At 46.8% G+C, this 13,664-nt stretch overlaps 1 protein-coding gene across 6 annotated transcripts in view; it reads right to left on the bottom strand.

The window, feature by feature from the left end:
• The window catches only part of pgghg (protein-glucosylgalactosylhydroxylysine glucosidase), a 59,600-nt gene that overhangs the window by 25,307 nt on the left and 20,629 nt on the right, over positions 1-13,664 (bottom strand). For all 6 annotated transcript variants that reach the window (XM_073049321.1, XM_073049322.1, XM_073049323.1 and 3 more), the window contains exons 6-8: positions 6,435-6,566; positions 1,592-1,703; positions 1,118-1,190 (exon numbers count right to left, since the gene is read on the bottom strand). In XM_073049321.1, the coding sequence (XP_072905422.1) occupies positions 1,118-1,190; positions 1,592-1,703; positions 6,435-6,566 (317 nt within the window). The remainder of the gene's footprint in view (positions 1-1,117; positions 1,191-1,591; positions 1,704-6,434; positions 6,567-13,664) is intronic.

Here is a 13,664-nt window from a genome sequence, read left to right as displayed (position 1 = left end):
CTGCAAATGGTAGCAGAAAGGATTGGGTACAGTTTTGTAAAGGAAAGGTCAGTGCCTTTAAGCCGTTTCATTTTCATCTTCGTAAATTCTCCGTGGGAAAAGTGTAGTTCGACTGGGAACCGCAACAACACGACGTGAAAGAGAGTTTAACTCGTCTAAAAAGTCTCTCCTTTAATGGACTGTAAACATTTTGAACTTTTGCAGTACTACTTTGAAGAACTGTTTTTGCAACATCGCTTTAAGAACTGTTTAAGCTGCCGCACAGCAGCTGATTTCCGGTTACGTTAGTGATTTGTTTACTTTTGGGGGTTTGTTTTTCAGTGTTTAATAAATGTTTTATTTGTTATAAAAACCCTGCCTCACTTATATATTTATTGTTGCTGAATCCGTAACAGTACAATCTGAAAAGCTGAATTAATAATCACTAACAATGGAATTGACCAGAAGTACTGAACTCAGTCTTAAAGCTCCAAAAGTCAAAAATCATTCACACACACACACACACCTGCCCCCCCCCCCCCCCCAATCATGACCTGGTCCTTGAGTATCTGATCTAAGGCCTGGAAAGGATGACATCTGTTACGTCTCAATATTTGGAGGATCGATCTCATTGGATGTCAAGCAAACGGTAAATAGGCTTGGCGTCCAGTGGGCCCCATATCTGGGCCCAGATTCACGTGGATTATAGAGAGGGAGTGACGTCCTGCAGGGGATCTTCACTCCACAGTCCTCCTGCTGGGTCTTACACATGCTCCTTTTATGGAGTTGCGACAGATTAGTACAGGTGACTGGAAGGGTGGGCCACCACGTGGAACAGAGTGGAGCTGCCAGGATGGCAAGTGTGCTCGAGTCAGTGTTAAAGGTAGCTCCGGAGTTAGTGAGTGTGGGACTACAGGTGGTGCTTCAGCAAGACCAAGTTATGGACCGAAAGAAGTTACGCTTCCTGAACGCTTGAACTTCAAATCCACCAGATAAATAACACTGGACAAGACATTTCCAACCATCAGAGCTCTCCCCTGTGCTGGATTGACACAATGGTAATTTATCACTCTCATTCTTAAAACTGGTCAATTTTCAAAACTAATACAAATCTCACCCCTCTCTGCTGCATCCTCACCTGTACTTGGCACCCACAGCAGTGAAGGCAGAATTGTTAACATCTGATTGATATTCATCGGGTGGCATCACTCCTTGAAATTAGATAAGATTAAATAATCAGTGACTTGCAAGCACAAAATACAGTATGTTCCTAATTTGACTGGATTATTCCCCACAGAATGTTTTAATTATGTGTATTACTAACAAATCAGGACACTCACACAGTTTTTGTGGTGTGCTCAGTATAAAATGTAAACCTGACCAAAATCGGACACAACTCACCCATTCTAACAAGTAAGAGTAGTCATGAGCTTGGGGTTCACAGAAATGTAGAAATTTACACCATAGAAAGAGTTTATTTTATTTATCAAATTCTTTCAGAGCAGTTAGGCCATGACCTTCATCCACACAGCTTGTTTGTTAGGATAGATATTGTCAGCATAGAAGAGAATATAATTTCTGCCTGCAACCTATTACATCTGATATGAAGTACCTTTAATTTCATAGCACATCTCAGAAGGGTTCCAAGTCACTCGGCTGCGCCAAAACTCAGCGATGCTGTATACCACGTCCCAACCCCCTTCCTTCCGAAACAACTCCAGGTCCTAAAAGCCAAAGAAAATAAACTAATTTAAACAAATGGTCAAGAAGTAGCTGATACAAGATCTTGCAACTACAGGAACACTCAACAAAAAAAAATTCTCTTTGAAAGTACATCTCAAGAGTTAATCCCTTTAGATAGTTTTTTAGAAGAATTTGCAAACTGGAATTATGTATTTCTGAAGGTAAAAGATCAAATAGGTCCATGATAGAATGTAAAATGGGTCCATGTAGATTTGAACAACAAATATTTATTTTTCTCCCTGGGATTTTTCAAATGTTACCTACCTAGATTCATAAAGTTATACAGCATAGATACAGGCCCTTCAGCCTGTCTAATCTATGCTGAATTGTTCATCTGTCTAGTTGCATCAACTTACTCCTTGATCACAGCCCTCTATACCCTTCCCATCCATGTACCTAAACAAATTCCACTTAAATGTTCAAATCAAACCCACAACTACTATTTCTGTTTGCAGCTCATTCCACACTTCCACTGCCTTCTGAGTGAAATAGATCCCCCTACATGATCAATGACAAACAACAATGGACCCAACATTGATCCCTAAGGCACACCACTAGTCACAGGCCTCCAGTCAGAAAGGCAACCAGCTACTACCACTCTCTGGCTTCCCCTGCAAAGCCAATATCTAATCCAATTTACTAGCTCATCTTGAATGCCAAGTGGCTGAACCATCTTGACCAAACTGTGATACAGGTCTTTCATAAAGGCCTTGCTAAAATCCATGCAGACAGCGTCCACTGTTTTCCCTTCATCAACTTTCCTGGCAATTTCCTTGAAAATCTCTATAAGACTGGTTAGACATGACCTACCATTCACAAAGCCATGCAGACTATCCCTAATCAATCCCTGCCCATCTAATACTTGTGTATTTGATCCATTAGAATACTTTCCAATAACTCATCCATTACTGATGTCAGGCTCACCAGCCTATAATTTATTAGCCTATTCTTAACAGCCTTTCTTAAACGATGAAAGAACATTAGATACTCTGACAGGGCCCCAGCAGTTTCTACATTAGCCTTCCACAAGGTCCGAGTCAGGCCCTGGGGATTTTTCCATCCTAATTTGCCTCAAGACACCAAACACCTCCTCCGCCCTAGTCTGTATATGGCTTCACTGCCATTTTTCCTCACCTATAGACTCTGTATCCATCTCCTGAGTAAACACAGATGCAAAAAAAATGCATTTAAGATCTCACCCATCTCTTTTGGCTCCACACACAGATTACCACTTTTGAACTTAAAGAGGATCAATTTTGTCCGTTGCTATCCTTTTATAGAAGCCCTTAAGATTCGCCGTCCTGCTAGAGAAACCTCACGCCTTCTTTTTGCTCTCCTGATTTCCCTCAAGTGAGCTCTTGCATTTCTTGTACTCCATCAGTACTTCATTGGTTCCTATTTGCCTATACCCGCTATGAACTTTCTTCTTCTTAACCATGGCGTCAAAATCTCCCTAAACCTGTTATCCCTGAGTTTTGTTTTGACAGTTACATACAAACTCGGCACTCTCAAGATTTCAGTTTTGAAGGCCTCACACTTACCAAGCACACCTTTGCCAGAAAACAACCTGTCCCAATCCACACCAGCCAGATCCTTCTGATACCATCCAAATAACCTTTCTCCAATTTGGAATCTCAGCCCGAGGACCAGACCTATCCTTCTCCATAATTATCTTGAAACTACTGGCATTATGTTCACTAGATCTAAAAGGTGTTCCTATAGACACACTTCTATCACCTGCCCTGCCTTGTTCCCTAACAGGAGATCTAATATCACACTCTCTCTAGTTGCGAGATCAATATATTGATTAAGGAAGCTTTCCAGAACACATTTGACAAACTCTGTCCTAACTAATCCTTTTACAGCATGGGAGTCCCAGTCAATATGTGGTAAGTTAAAATCACCTACTATCACAACCTTATGTTTCTTGCAATATGCTCCTCTAACTCCTGCTGACTATTGGACGGTTTATAATATAACCCTATTAACATTATTCCATTAAAGGATAATCCCTTTCCTATTCCTCAGTTCTGTCAATATAGCCTCAGTATACGAGCTCTCCAGTCTGTCCTATCTGAGTACTGCCGTCACATGTTCCCTGACTATCCCTCCCCTATAATCCCTCCCTCTATCATCTCTAAAACAACAGAACCTCGCTACACTGAGCTGTCACTAAGTCTCACTAACGGCTACAATGTCATAATTCCATGTGCTGACCCCTGCTCTAAAGTTATCTGCCTTTCCTACAATACTCCTTCCATTGAAACACACAACTCAGAACATTAGCCCCACTGTGCTCAACCCTTTTGATTCCTGACTTTGAATATCAGCTTAACACCATCTTTCCCCACAATCACTCCACTATCTGCTCTGGTGCTCTACTACAATTCCCCTGCAACACTGGTTTAACACCCCCTCTCATGCAGCACTAGCAAATCTTCGTTCAAGGATATTAGTCCCCCTCCAGTTCAGGTGGAAACTATCCTGTCTGTTCCAGCTCAACCTTCCCTGGAAGAGAGCCCAATGATGCAAAAATCTGAAGCCATCCCTCCTTCACCAACACTTTAGCTACCTGTTAAACTATATCATCTTCCTATTTCGGGCCCCATTAGCACGTGGCACAGGTTATTATACTGAGATCACAACCCTGGAGGCCCTGTCCTTTAACGTAGCACCTAACCCCCTGAAATCACTTTGCAGGACCTCGTCACCCTTCCTACCCATGTTATTGGCACCAACGCGGAACATGAACTCTGGCTGCTCACCCTCCTGCTTAAGAATGCTTCAGACTCAATCCGAGATATCCTCGACTCTGGCACCCGAGAGGCAACATACCATCTGGGAATTTCATTCTGATCTACAGAACCTCCTGCCTGTTCTCCTAACCATTGAATACCTGATCACTGCAGCTCACCTTTACTGTCCTTTTACCAGACACCTAACCACTGTGGCTTTCCTCCACTAGGCCGTCCTGCACAACACTATCTAGAGTGGTATACCTATTATCGATGGGAAAAACCACAGGATTACCCTGCACTGGCTGCCTATCGCCTTTTTCTCTCCTCACAGTCAACCAGTTACCAATGATGTCTTTCACCTTAGGTGTAACTACCTCCCTTTATCGCCTTTCAATCAACCCCGAGCCTCTCGAATAGCCTGGAGTTCATCCAGTGCCAACTCCAATTCCTTAAAACTGTCTGTAAGAAGCTGCAGCTAGACGCACTTCTTGCAGGTGAAGTCATCAGGAAGATTAGAGGTCTCCCTGACTTCCCACATTCAGTAAGAGGAGCATTCCACTGTTCTGCCTGCCATTCTCATTGCTCCAACTGTGCAATAAGAAAGAAATTACCTACAGCATCTGCCTCTCCTCACCAAAGCCTCAAGTCCACACTGGCCCACTCCAACAATGGCTGTTCCCACAGTGGCCACTCTGCTTAAACCCAACTTTTTTTTAATTGGCCCTTACCAAATGCCTAATTACCCCAGGTGCAGAATGTCCCAACTACACCCACTTTCTTCTTTTCAAATCTTGCTCCTGCTACACATAACCCAAACAATCTGTGATGTGCAGAATGTTCCATCTGATTCAACTTGCTTCTTTTCAAACCTTGCCCCTGCTACGCACAATCGAATGGTTCTCTGCAATCTGTGGTACCTCATAATTGCATAATAGTGCATTCAGACATACACATTTCTGGCAAACCTACATCATTACCAAATGACTTAAACCAGATAATGAGGCAATTTTATTTTTCTCTAAAGCTTAGTTGAGAATTCTTTCATACAACTATCCAACTTAATAGGCCACCGTACAATGGAATTTTATCACAATTATGACTGGTGCAGTAGTATCATGTCATTGTTGCAGGTTCTCTGCCATCACAATGTAAACAAACACATGGAGGCCACGCGATAAGCACCATAGTATCAAAGGCTAATCAAAGCATATTTTGATCTCACTTGCACAAAACTGTCATGTGTATATGGGTCTTACAAATGCTTGAATGCTGAAATAAGCATTGAGATCCGCGTGAACAATAATTAAGGGGGGGGAGGGTCTGACCTTTATTTAAATTTACCATGAAGAGCATTCTAACTGGCTGTATCTCCACCTAGTATGGGGGAGGGGGCTACTGCACAGGAGCAAAGTAAACTGTAGGGAGTTGTAAAATTAGTCAGTTCCTTCATAGCCTCCGTAGTATTCCGCACCCATTTGTTTGGTGCACAGGACATCTAAAGAATCAACCATGGACTAGATTTAAATATTCTACCTCGTGAGTAGGAAATGACTAAAGCTTAAAGAAAACTATTCTTTAAAATTAAAAAAAAACTAGAAATTAGATCCAATAGGACATTGCTGTGATTAGGTAACGTAAGTTTGTGAATTCAACCATTACAGATGCTGGGAAATGATGAGTCAAGACATGATCCAATGACTCTTGCTCTCAGCAATACGGGTTTCACTAAGATCAACTGTGAAACATTTACAGTTTATGATTAGCGAATAGAAAATTCAGAGAAATGCTAAAAGTTAATGTAATGAAGTAAGTCAGACACCCCAGAAATTTAATTGGGATTGAACAGCATGCGACAAGTTCATTTTATACGTTGTCCCCAGAACTGAGACAGTCCTTATCCAAATGGTCCACAGTAGCACAGGAATACAAATGATAATCTGCTAAATCAAAGTGTGCAGAACATACTGAGCTCACCTGGGTAAGATAAAAATACTGCTGAAATGCAAAGGAGATGTCACTGTTGATGTGAATTTCCTTCAATCCATAAATATCTTCGTTACAGACCTCAAATCCAGTCAAGGCACTTTCCCATGGGTATTTGGCACCCTTACAAAACAAGGCATATTGAATTTCCTTCACAATTTTTATTTGGCATTAAATAAATATCAACATCACCAGTAAGAAAAATGAATTGCAGTGAGGTTAAATTGCAGTGGTTCTGAATCTGAATCTGTTCTACAGTCAAAGGAGGTTTCTGAAAAAGCTTATTGTTTTCCAAAAAATGCAAGGGAATAAATCATAAACAAGAGAAAATCTGCAGATGCTGGAAATCCAAGCAACACAAACATTCCAAATCATTCCTGGAATGAAGTGATCAGGATGTAGTGACAGAAATGCTATCCAAGAACGTCTTGGGGCCCATTTTATATTTCCCTGATATTACAATTAAAGGTGTACAATGTCCTGTGTATGTTACTAAAAAGGGCTTCTTTGGTTTGTTACGAGTAGGGATGTTTCTTTGTCTGTTAAATGTTTCTCTCGCCGTTGTTTCACTTTAGAATGGCTGATATGGTAATTGTATTTATTTGTTAATCAATGGGGAATGTTATTGTGTTTTGTGAGGCTGGGAACTTGGGGGAGGGGTTGCGCGGGCTTGGGGGTGAAGGGAGTCGGGAGGGAGACGCCGAGGAAGGTGGACGTGCGCTCGGAAGACCACCGGGGAGTCCGAGGTGGAAGACGTGGAAGTCGGAGGCAAGCGACGAGGGGTCAAATGGTTCACTCGTTGAGCTCCAACGAGTGCACTAACTGACTGAACTTTGATAAGTTGGCGCCTTTTGTTTTTTTATATATATATACACACTGTATTGCCTAATACTCTTTTAATTTTAGTAAACTCTTTAAAGTGTATTTCATACCGGTATTTGTTGTGGGTTTGATACTGTTGGCGGGCACGAGGCATAAACGCGATTCTCACAGCACCTGCGTGTACAGGAGGTGGGGTTGGTGTGTGGCTGGATCTCCTTTTCCCCTAGACATATACCAGCCTTTTGGGTAAGTGTTACATTTGTGGGGTGCTCGTCCCGGATTGGATTGTCAGGGGGCTGTGGAATCGCGCAGGCAGCAGAGCGGAGATGGACAGAGATAAGATTGTTCGCTGGTGCGAATTTGAAGGTGTACCGGTACATGCGTAGTGAGCGGAGTGGATTTTCGAGTTTCAGGAGATGCAGTAGTGCGGGGGTTAAGTTTGGTGAATGGTATGGGGCAGGTAGAATTGGTACCTCGACGGTGTGGTAAAGAGATGGAGTCTAGCTGGGTGTTGGTTCGTACGAGTGCTGACGTCAGGACGTTGGAACTGCCGGCGACGGTCAGTGTACCGGGGGAGGAGGGGCTGTGGGGGCTCCACCCCTTCTCCAAGGATGAGGCTGAGGAGACATCGGAGGAGGAGCTAGAGCTAGAGGAAAACCCCAGAGAGGTGGCAGGCACTAGCAAAGGGAGGAGGGAGTCGTGACTAGGCCCTGCTCCCCAGGTAGGGTGGAAGCCTCGGAGCTGGCAGCCGCACTTAACTCCCTGATGGGAGTGGCCGAGAGGCCACGGCTGAAGCTGGGGGTGTTCTCCGGAGCCAAGCCTACTCCGGACGGGGAGGTGGACTATGAGACCTGGATCGAGCATACGTCCTTGATGTTAGAGGAGTGGCCAGGCTCGGAGGAGGAGAAGAGGCAGCGATTGGTGGGAAGTTTGAGGGGTTTAGCAGTCAAAACAGTTCGGGAGTGGAAAGTTGAAAAGTCTGGGGCCTCAGTGGAGGAATGTATAGAAGTTTTGGAGGGAGCGTTTGGAGGGAACCCTGGCTGCTTTTAGTAGAGTTCCAACGCCTGGAACAGTGGAGAGGGGAAAAGCTCTCCGAGTACATATTTAGGATGGAGGGGATGCTCTCGGGGCTGCGGCGCCGGGGGGTAGTGAAGGCACCGGACGTGGCTAGCGTGAGGATAGATAGATAGATAGATAGATAGATAGATAGATACTTTATTCATCCCCATGGGGAAATTCAACATTTTTTCCAATGTCCCATACACTTGTTGTAGCAAAAACTCATTACATACAATACTTAACTCAGTAATAATATGATATGCATCTAAATCACTAACTCAAAAAGCATTAATAATAGCTTTAAAAAAAGTTCTTAAGTCCTGGCAGTTGAATTGTAAAGCCTAATGGCATTGGGGAGTATTGACCTCTTCATCCTGTCTGAGGAGCATTGCATCGACAGTAACCTGTCGCTGAAACTGCTTCTCTGTCTCTGGATGGTGCTATGTAGAGGATGTTCAGGGTTTTCCATAATTGACCGTAGCCTACTCAGCGCCCTTCGCTCAGCTACCGATGTTAAACTCTCCAGTACTTTGCCAGGATGAGTCAGTTATTCAGTGGCTCTCTGGAGGAGGACAAGGTGGCGTGGACTATCCGGCAGGCTTATAGGAAAGGCCCCCCTCCATCGTTCGGGCCACTGATTAGAGAGGTGCAGGAGGAAGAGAGAGCGTTGAGGCGGAAAAGGGGCGCGGGCCTACGGGAGCGATCCTCAGCGATACAGGAAGTGGTGGCTGGGTGGAGGAATGACAACCCACCGGGGGGGTAGAGAACCCCCTCTGGAGGGGAGGGACAGAGGAGGTACCCACTCTCAGGGGCGACCAGTGCAGTGGGTTGGGAGCGGGAGTCGTCCTGGGAGAGGAGGGGCGGCAGGCAGCGTGTGCTTTAACTGTGGGAAAGAGGGGCATTTCAGGCAGGACTGTGGGCGGCCGAGGGTGTACTATAGCTGTGGAGAGGAGGGACACTTTAGGTGGGATTGTGAGAGACCAGGAGTTCCACGGAGGACAAGCCCCCCTGCAACTAAGAAGGGGGAGGTGTCGGGAAACTTAGGAGAGGCTCAGTGAGGGAACGGACTGGAGCCTCTGGAGGAACACGTTCCCAGAGATCAGCCAGGGGACCACCGGGTGCCCACGCCTCTATTCCAGATGGGCTGGTAGGACCCCGTGCCAGTGTGGGTCTACGGATAGAGGGAGTTTACGCAAAAGTCTTTCTGGATACGGGATCGCAGGAGACCTTATTGTACCGGTCTTTCTACAACCAATATCTAAAGCATTTGCCCGTAACCCCATTTGACGCCCTGCAGATTTGGGGTGTGAGCAAGGGTGACTACCCGTACGATGGGCACCTATCGGTGAGATTGGAGTTCTCGGAGGGCGATGTGGGAGTGTCCGAAGCTATTGAGACGTTGGTGTTGGTGTGTCCTAACCCGGTGGAAACCGGTGGTGCTGCCCTCCTGGTGGGGACTAATTCCCCCGTTGTGCGACGGCTCCTGGGAGCTTGTAAGGAGAAAGGGGGGGAAGACTTTCTGGAGACCCTCTCGGTGCATCCTGTGTTTCGAGCAGTGTTCGAAGAAGGGGTTGCCTCCCTAGGACTGGACCCATAGTGGGGTGTGTCAGGAATGGACAGGAGGAGGAGTATAGGAAACTGATACAGGACTTTGTGATATGGTGCAACTCAAACTACCTGCGTCTCAATATCACCAAGACCAAGGAGATGGTGGTGGACTTTAGGAGATCTAGGCCTCATATGGAGCCAGTGATCATTAATGGAGAATGTGTGGAGCAGGTTAAGACCTACAAGTATCTGGGAGTACAGTTAGACGAGAAGCTAGACTGGACTGCCAACACAGATGCCTTGTGCAGGAAGGCACAGAGTCGACTGTACTTCCTTAGAAGGTTGGCGTCATTCAATGTCTGTAGTGAGATGCTGAAGATGTTCTATAGGTCAGTTGTTGAGAGCGCCCTCTTCTTTGTGGTGGCGTGTTGGGGAGGAAGCATTAAGAAGAAGGACGCCTCACGTCTTAATAAGCTGATAAGGAAGGCGGGCTCTGTCGTGGGCAAAGTACTGGAGAGTTTAACATCGGTAGCTGAGCAAAGGGCGCTGAGTAGGCTACGGTCAATTATGGAAAACCCTGAACATCCTCTACATAGCACCATCCAGAGACAGAGAAGCAGTTTCAGCGACAGGTTACTGTCGATGCAATGCTCCTCAGACAGGATGAAGAGGTCAATACTCCCCAATGCCATTAGGCTTTACAATTCAACTGCCAGGACTTAAGAACTTTTTTTTTAAAGCTATTATTAATGCTTTTTGAGTTAGTGATTTAGATGCATATCATATTATTACTGAGTTAAGTATTGTATGTAATGAGTTTTTGCTACAACAAGTGTATGGGACATTGGAAAAAATGTTGAATTTCCCCATGGGGATGAATAAAGTATCTATCTATCTATCTATCTATCTATCTACTCCCCAATGCCATTAGGCTTTACAATTCTACCGCCAGGACTTAAGAACTTTTTTAAAGCTATTATTAATGCTTTTTGAGATAGTGATTTAGATGCATATCATATTTTTTTACTGAGTTAAGTATTGTATGTAATTAGTTTTGCTACAACAAGTGTATGGGACATTGGAAAAAAAGTTGAATTTCCCCATGGGGATGAATAAAGTATCTATCTATCTATCTATCTAAACGAGGGACGGTGTGGTGTACGCAGGCGAGGCCCAAGGTGATCCGACCCGGGGAGGTAGCACTAGTGATGGGGACCCCCAGATTCCCAGGAGTGCCGATGGGCGAAGCCCTGTTAGTAGACGCCCCGGACGATCTTGAAGGGGAGACACGATTTCCGGCGGGGGCGCTGGTGAGGCCCGAAGTGCAGAGACCAGGGGTGGTACATGCGAGGCGTATAGCTATAAGTGTCAGGAACACCACAGCAAGAGAAATCACCTTTAAGAGGGGAATGCCGCTGGCACATCTGTTCCCGGTGACGGTAATGTCTAGCGCACCAGTGAGGACCCCTAACGGGGAGGGATCGGAGCATCGAAGGGAGCTGACCACTGAAGTCTTTAACTTCGGGGATTCCCCTGTGTCGCCAGAGTGGAAACACAGGCTAGTGGAGAAGATGCTGAAGATGGAAGCTGTTTTTTCTCGGGGCGAGTTTGATGTTGGCTGCTCCAAAAGCACTCACCACACCATCCGGGTGACGGAGGACACCCCGTTCCGAGAGAGATCCCGGCGGCTGGCTCCAGCAGATGTTGAGGACGTGCGGCAGCACTTGTGCAAGTTGAAGGAGGCCGGAATCATAGCTGAGTCCCGAAGTCCTTATGCGTCCCCAATAGTGGTGGCACGGAAGAAGAATGGGCGAGTGCGCATGTGTGTTGACTACAGGACGTTGAATCGGCGAACTGTCCCTGATCAGTATACTGTCCCAAGAGTCGAGGATGCGCTGGCCTGCCTGAGCGGTGCGAAGTGGTTCAGTGTGCTGGATCTAAGAAGTGGGTATTACCAGATCCCAATGAGTGCGGGCGATAAAGAGAAGACCGCTTTTATCTGCCCGCTGGGGTTCTTTTAGTTCGAACGAATGCCCCAAGGCATATCGAGAGCCCCAGCCACCTTCCAGAGGCTCATAGAGAGAACTGTGGGGGATATGAATCTGTTAGAGGTGCTGGTGTACCTGGACAATTTGATAGTGTTTGGATCAACTTTGGAGGAACATGAGGAGAGGCTGTTGAAGGTGTTGGGCCGGCTTAATGAAGAAGGGTTGAAGCTTTCCCTGGACAAATGCCAGTTCTGCAAGTCGTCGGTTAGCTACGTTGGCCATATCATTTCGCGAGAGGGAGTGGCTACTGATCCAACCAAGATAGAGGCCGTGACCACCTGGCCGAGACCCCAGAAAGTGGGTGCTCTGCGCTCATTTTTGGGGTTCTGTGGGTATTACCGGCGATTTGTGAAAGGATACGCCAAAGTGTGTCACCCGTTGACTCAGCTGTTGTGTGGCTATCCCCTGGTGGGAAGAAAAGGACGGGGGACCAGAGGCAGGATGCTGGAGGATACTGGAACCCGGCGGAACCTTTTGGCTCGAGATGGGATGATCAATGTGAAGAGGCGTTCCGATCTTTGAAAAGGGCACTGACCCAGGCCCTGGTGTTGGCTTTTGCCGATCCCCAGAAGCCATATGTGCTGCACACGGATGCCAGTCAAGAGGGTCTCGGGGCTGTTCTGTACCAGGAGCATGGCAAAGCATTGAGGCCGGTAGCCTTTGTCAGCCGAAGCTTGTCGCCATCGGAGAGAAACTATCCCACTCACAAGTTGGAGTTCCTGGCGCTGAAGTGGGCGGTGGTGGACAAGCTGGGCGATTACCTGTACGGAGCCAAGTTTGAGGTGCGAACGGATAACAATCCTCTCACTTATATTTTGACTTTGGCGAAGCTGGATGCCACAGGACATCGGTGGCTGGCGGCCTTGTCGGTATATGATTTCAGCCTGAGGTACTGGCCCGGAAGCAAGAATGTCGATGCGGATGCTTTGTCTCGTCGGGAGCCGGGGGGACAGGAGAGGGACGAGGAGTGGGAGAGTGTCCCTGCCCCTGGAGTGAAGGCGAGGTGTCAGTTTGCTATCACCGTGAAGGCCGAGGGAAGAGGGAGGCTGGAACGAGCCGTGGACCATTTGGGGGTTTTTGACGACGCCATACCCCTAGCTTACTGTGACCTGACCACACTGCGGACTAAACAGTTGCCGGAACTGAGTCCGGGGGAAGTGGCAGCTGCTCAGCAAAATGACCCGGGCATTGGCACAGTGTGGAGAGCGGTCGAGAAGGGGGATGGGGCGTTGGCTGAGAAGGCGAAACATCCATTCGTGCCCCTGTTGTTGAAGGAGTGGTCTCGGTTGAAGTTAAAGAACCAAATCTTGTACCGGGTAACGGCGCCTCCGGACCAACCCCACTGTTGGCAACTGGTCCTGCCGGAGGAGTATCGGCAGGCTGTACTCCAGGCCCTACATGATGATTCTGGACACTTGGGGGTGGAAAAGACCTATGGATTACTCAAAGACCGGTTCTACTGGCCCCGGATGAGGGGGGAAGTCAAAGAATACTGTAGGGGATGCAGTCGTTGCATCCGGAGGAAGACCCTGCCCGCGTTGGCGGCTCCACTGTCGCACTTGCAGAGTGCGGGACCTCTGGACCTGGTATGTATGGATTTCCTGTCGATTGAGCCTGACACCAGCAACACCGCGAATGTCTTAGTCATCACCGATCATTACACTCGCTATGCTCAGGCATTTCCCACTAAGGATCAGAAGGCGACGACAGTGGCGAAGGTGTTATGGGAGAAGTATTTTGTTCA

The sequence above is a fragment of the Hemitrygon akajei genome, chromosome 6 (assembly GCF_048418815.1).
Source record: "Hemitrygon akajei chromosome 6, sHemAka1.3, whole genome shotgun sequence".
NCBI lineage: Eukaryota > Metazoa > Chordata > Chondrichthyes > Myliobatiformes > Dasyatidae > Hemitrygon > Hemitrygon akajei.
Note: the sequence above shows the minus strand (reverse complement) of the source record. Positions and strands in the feature narration are given on the sequence as shown.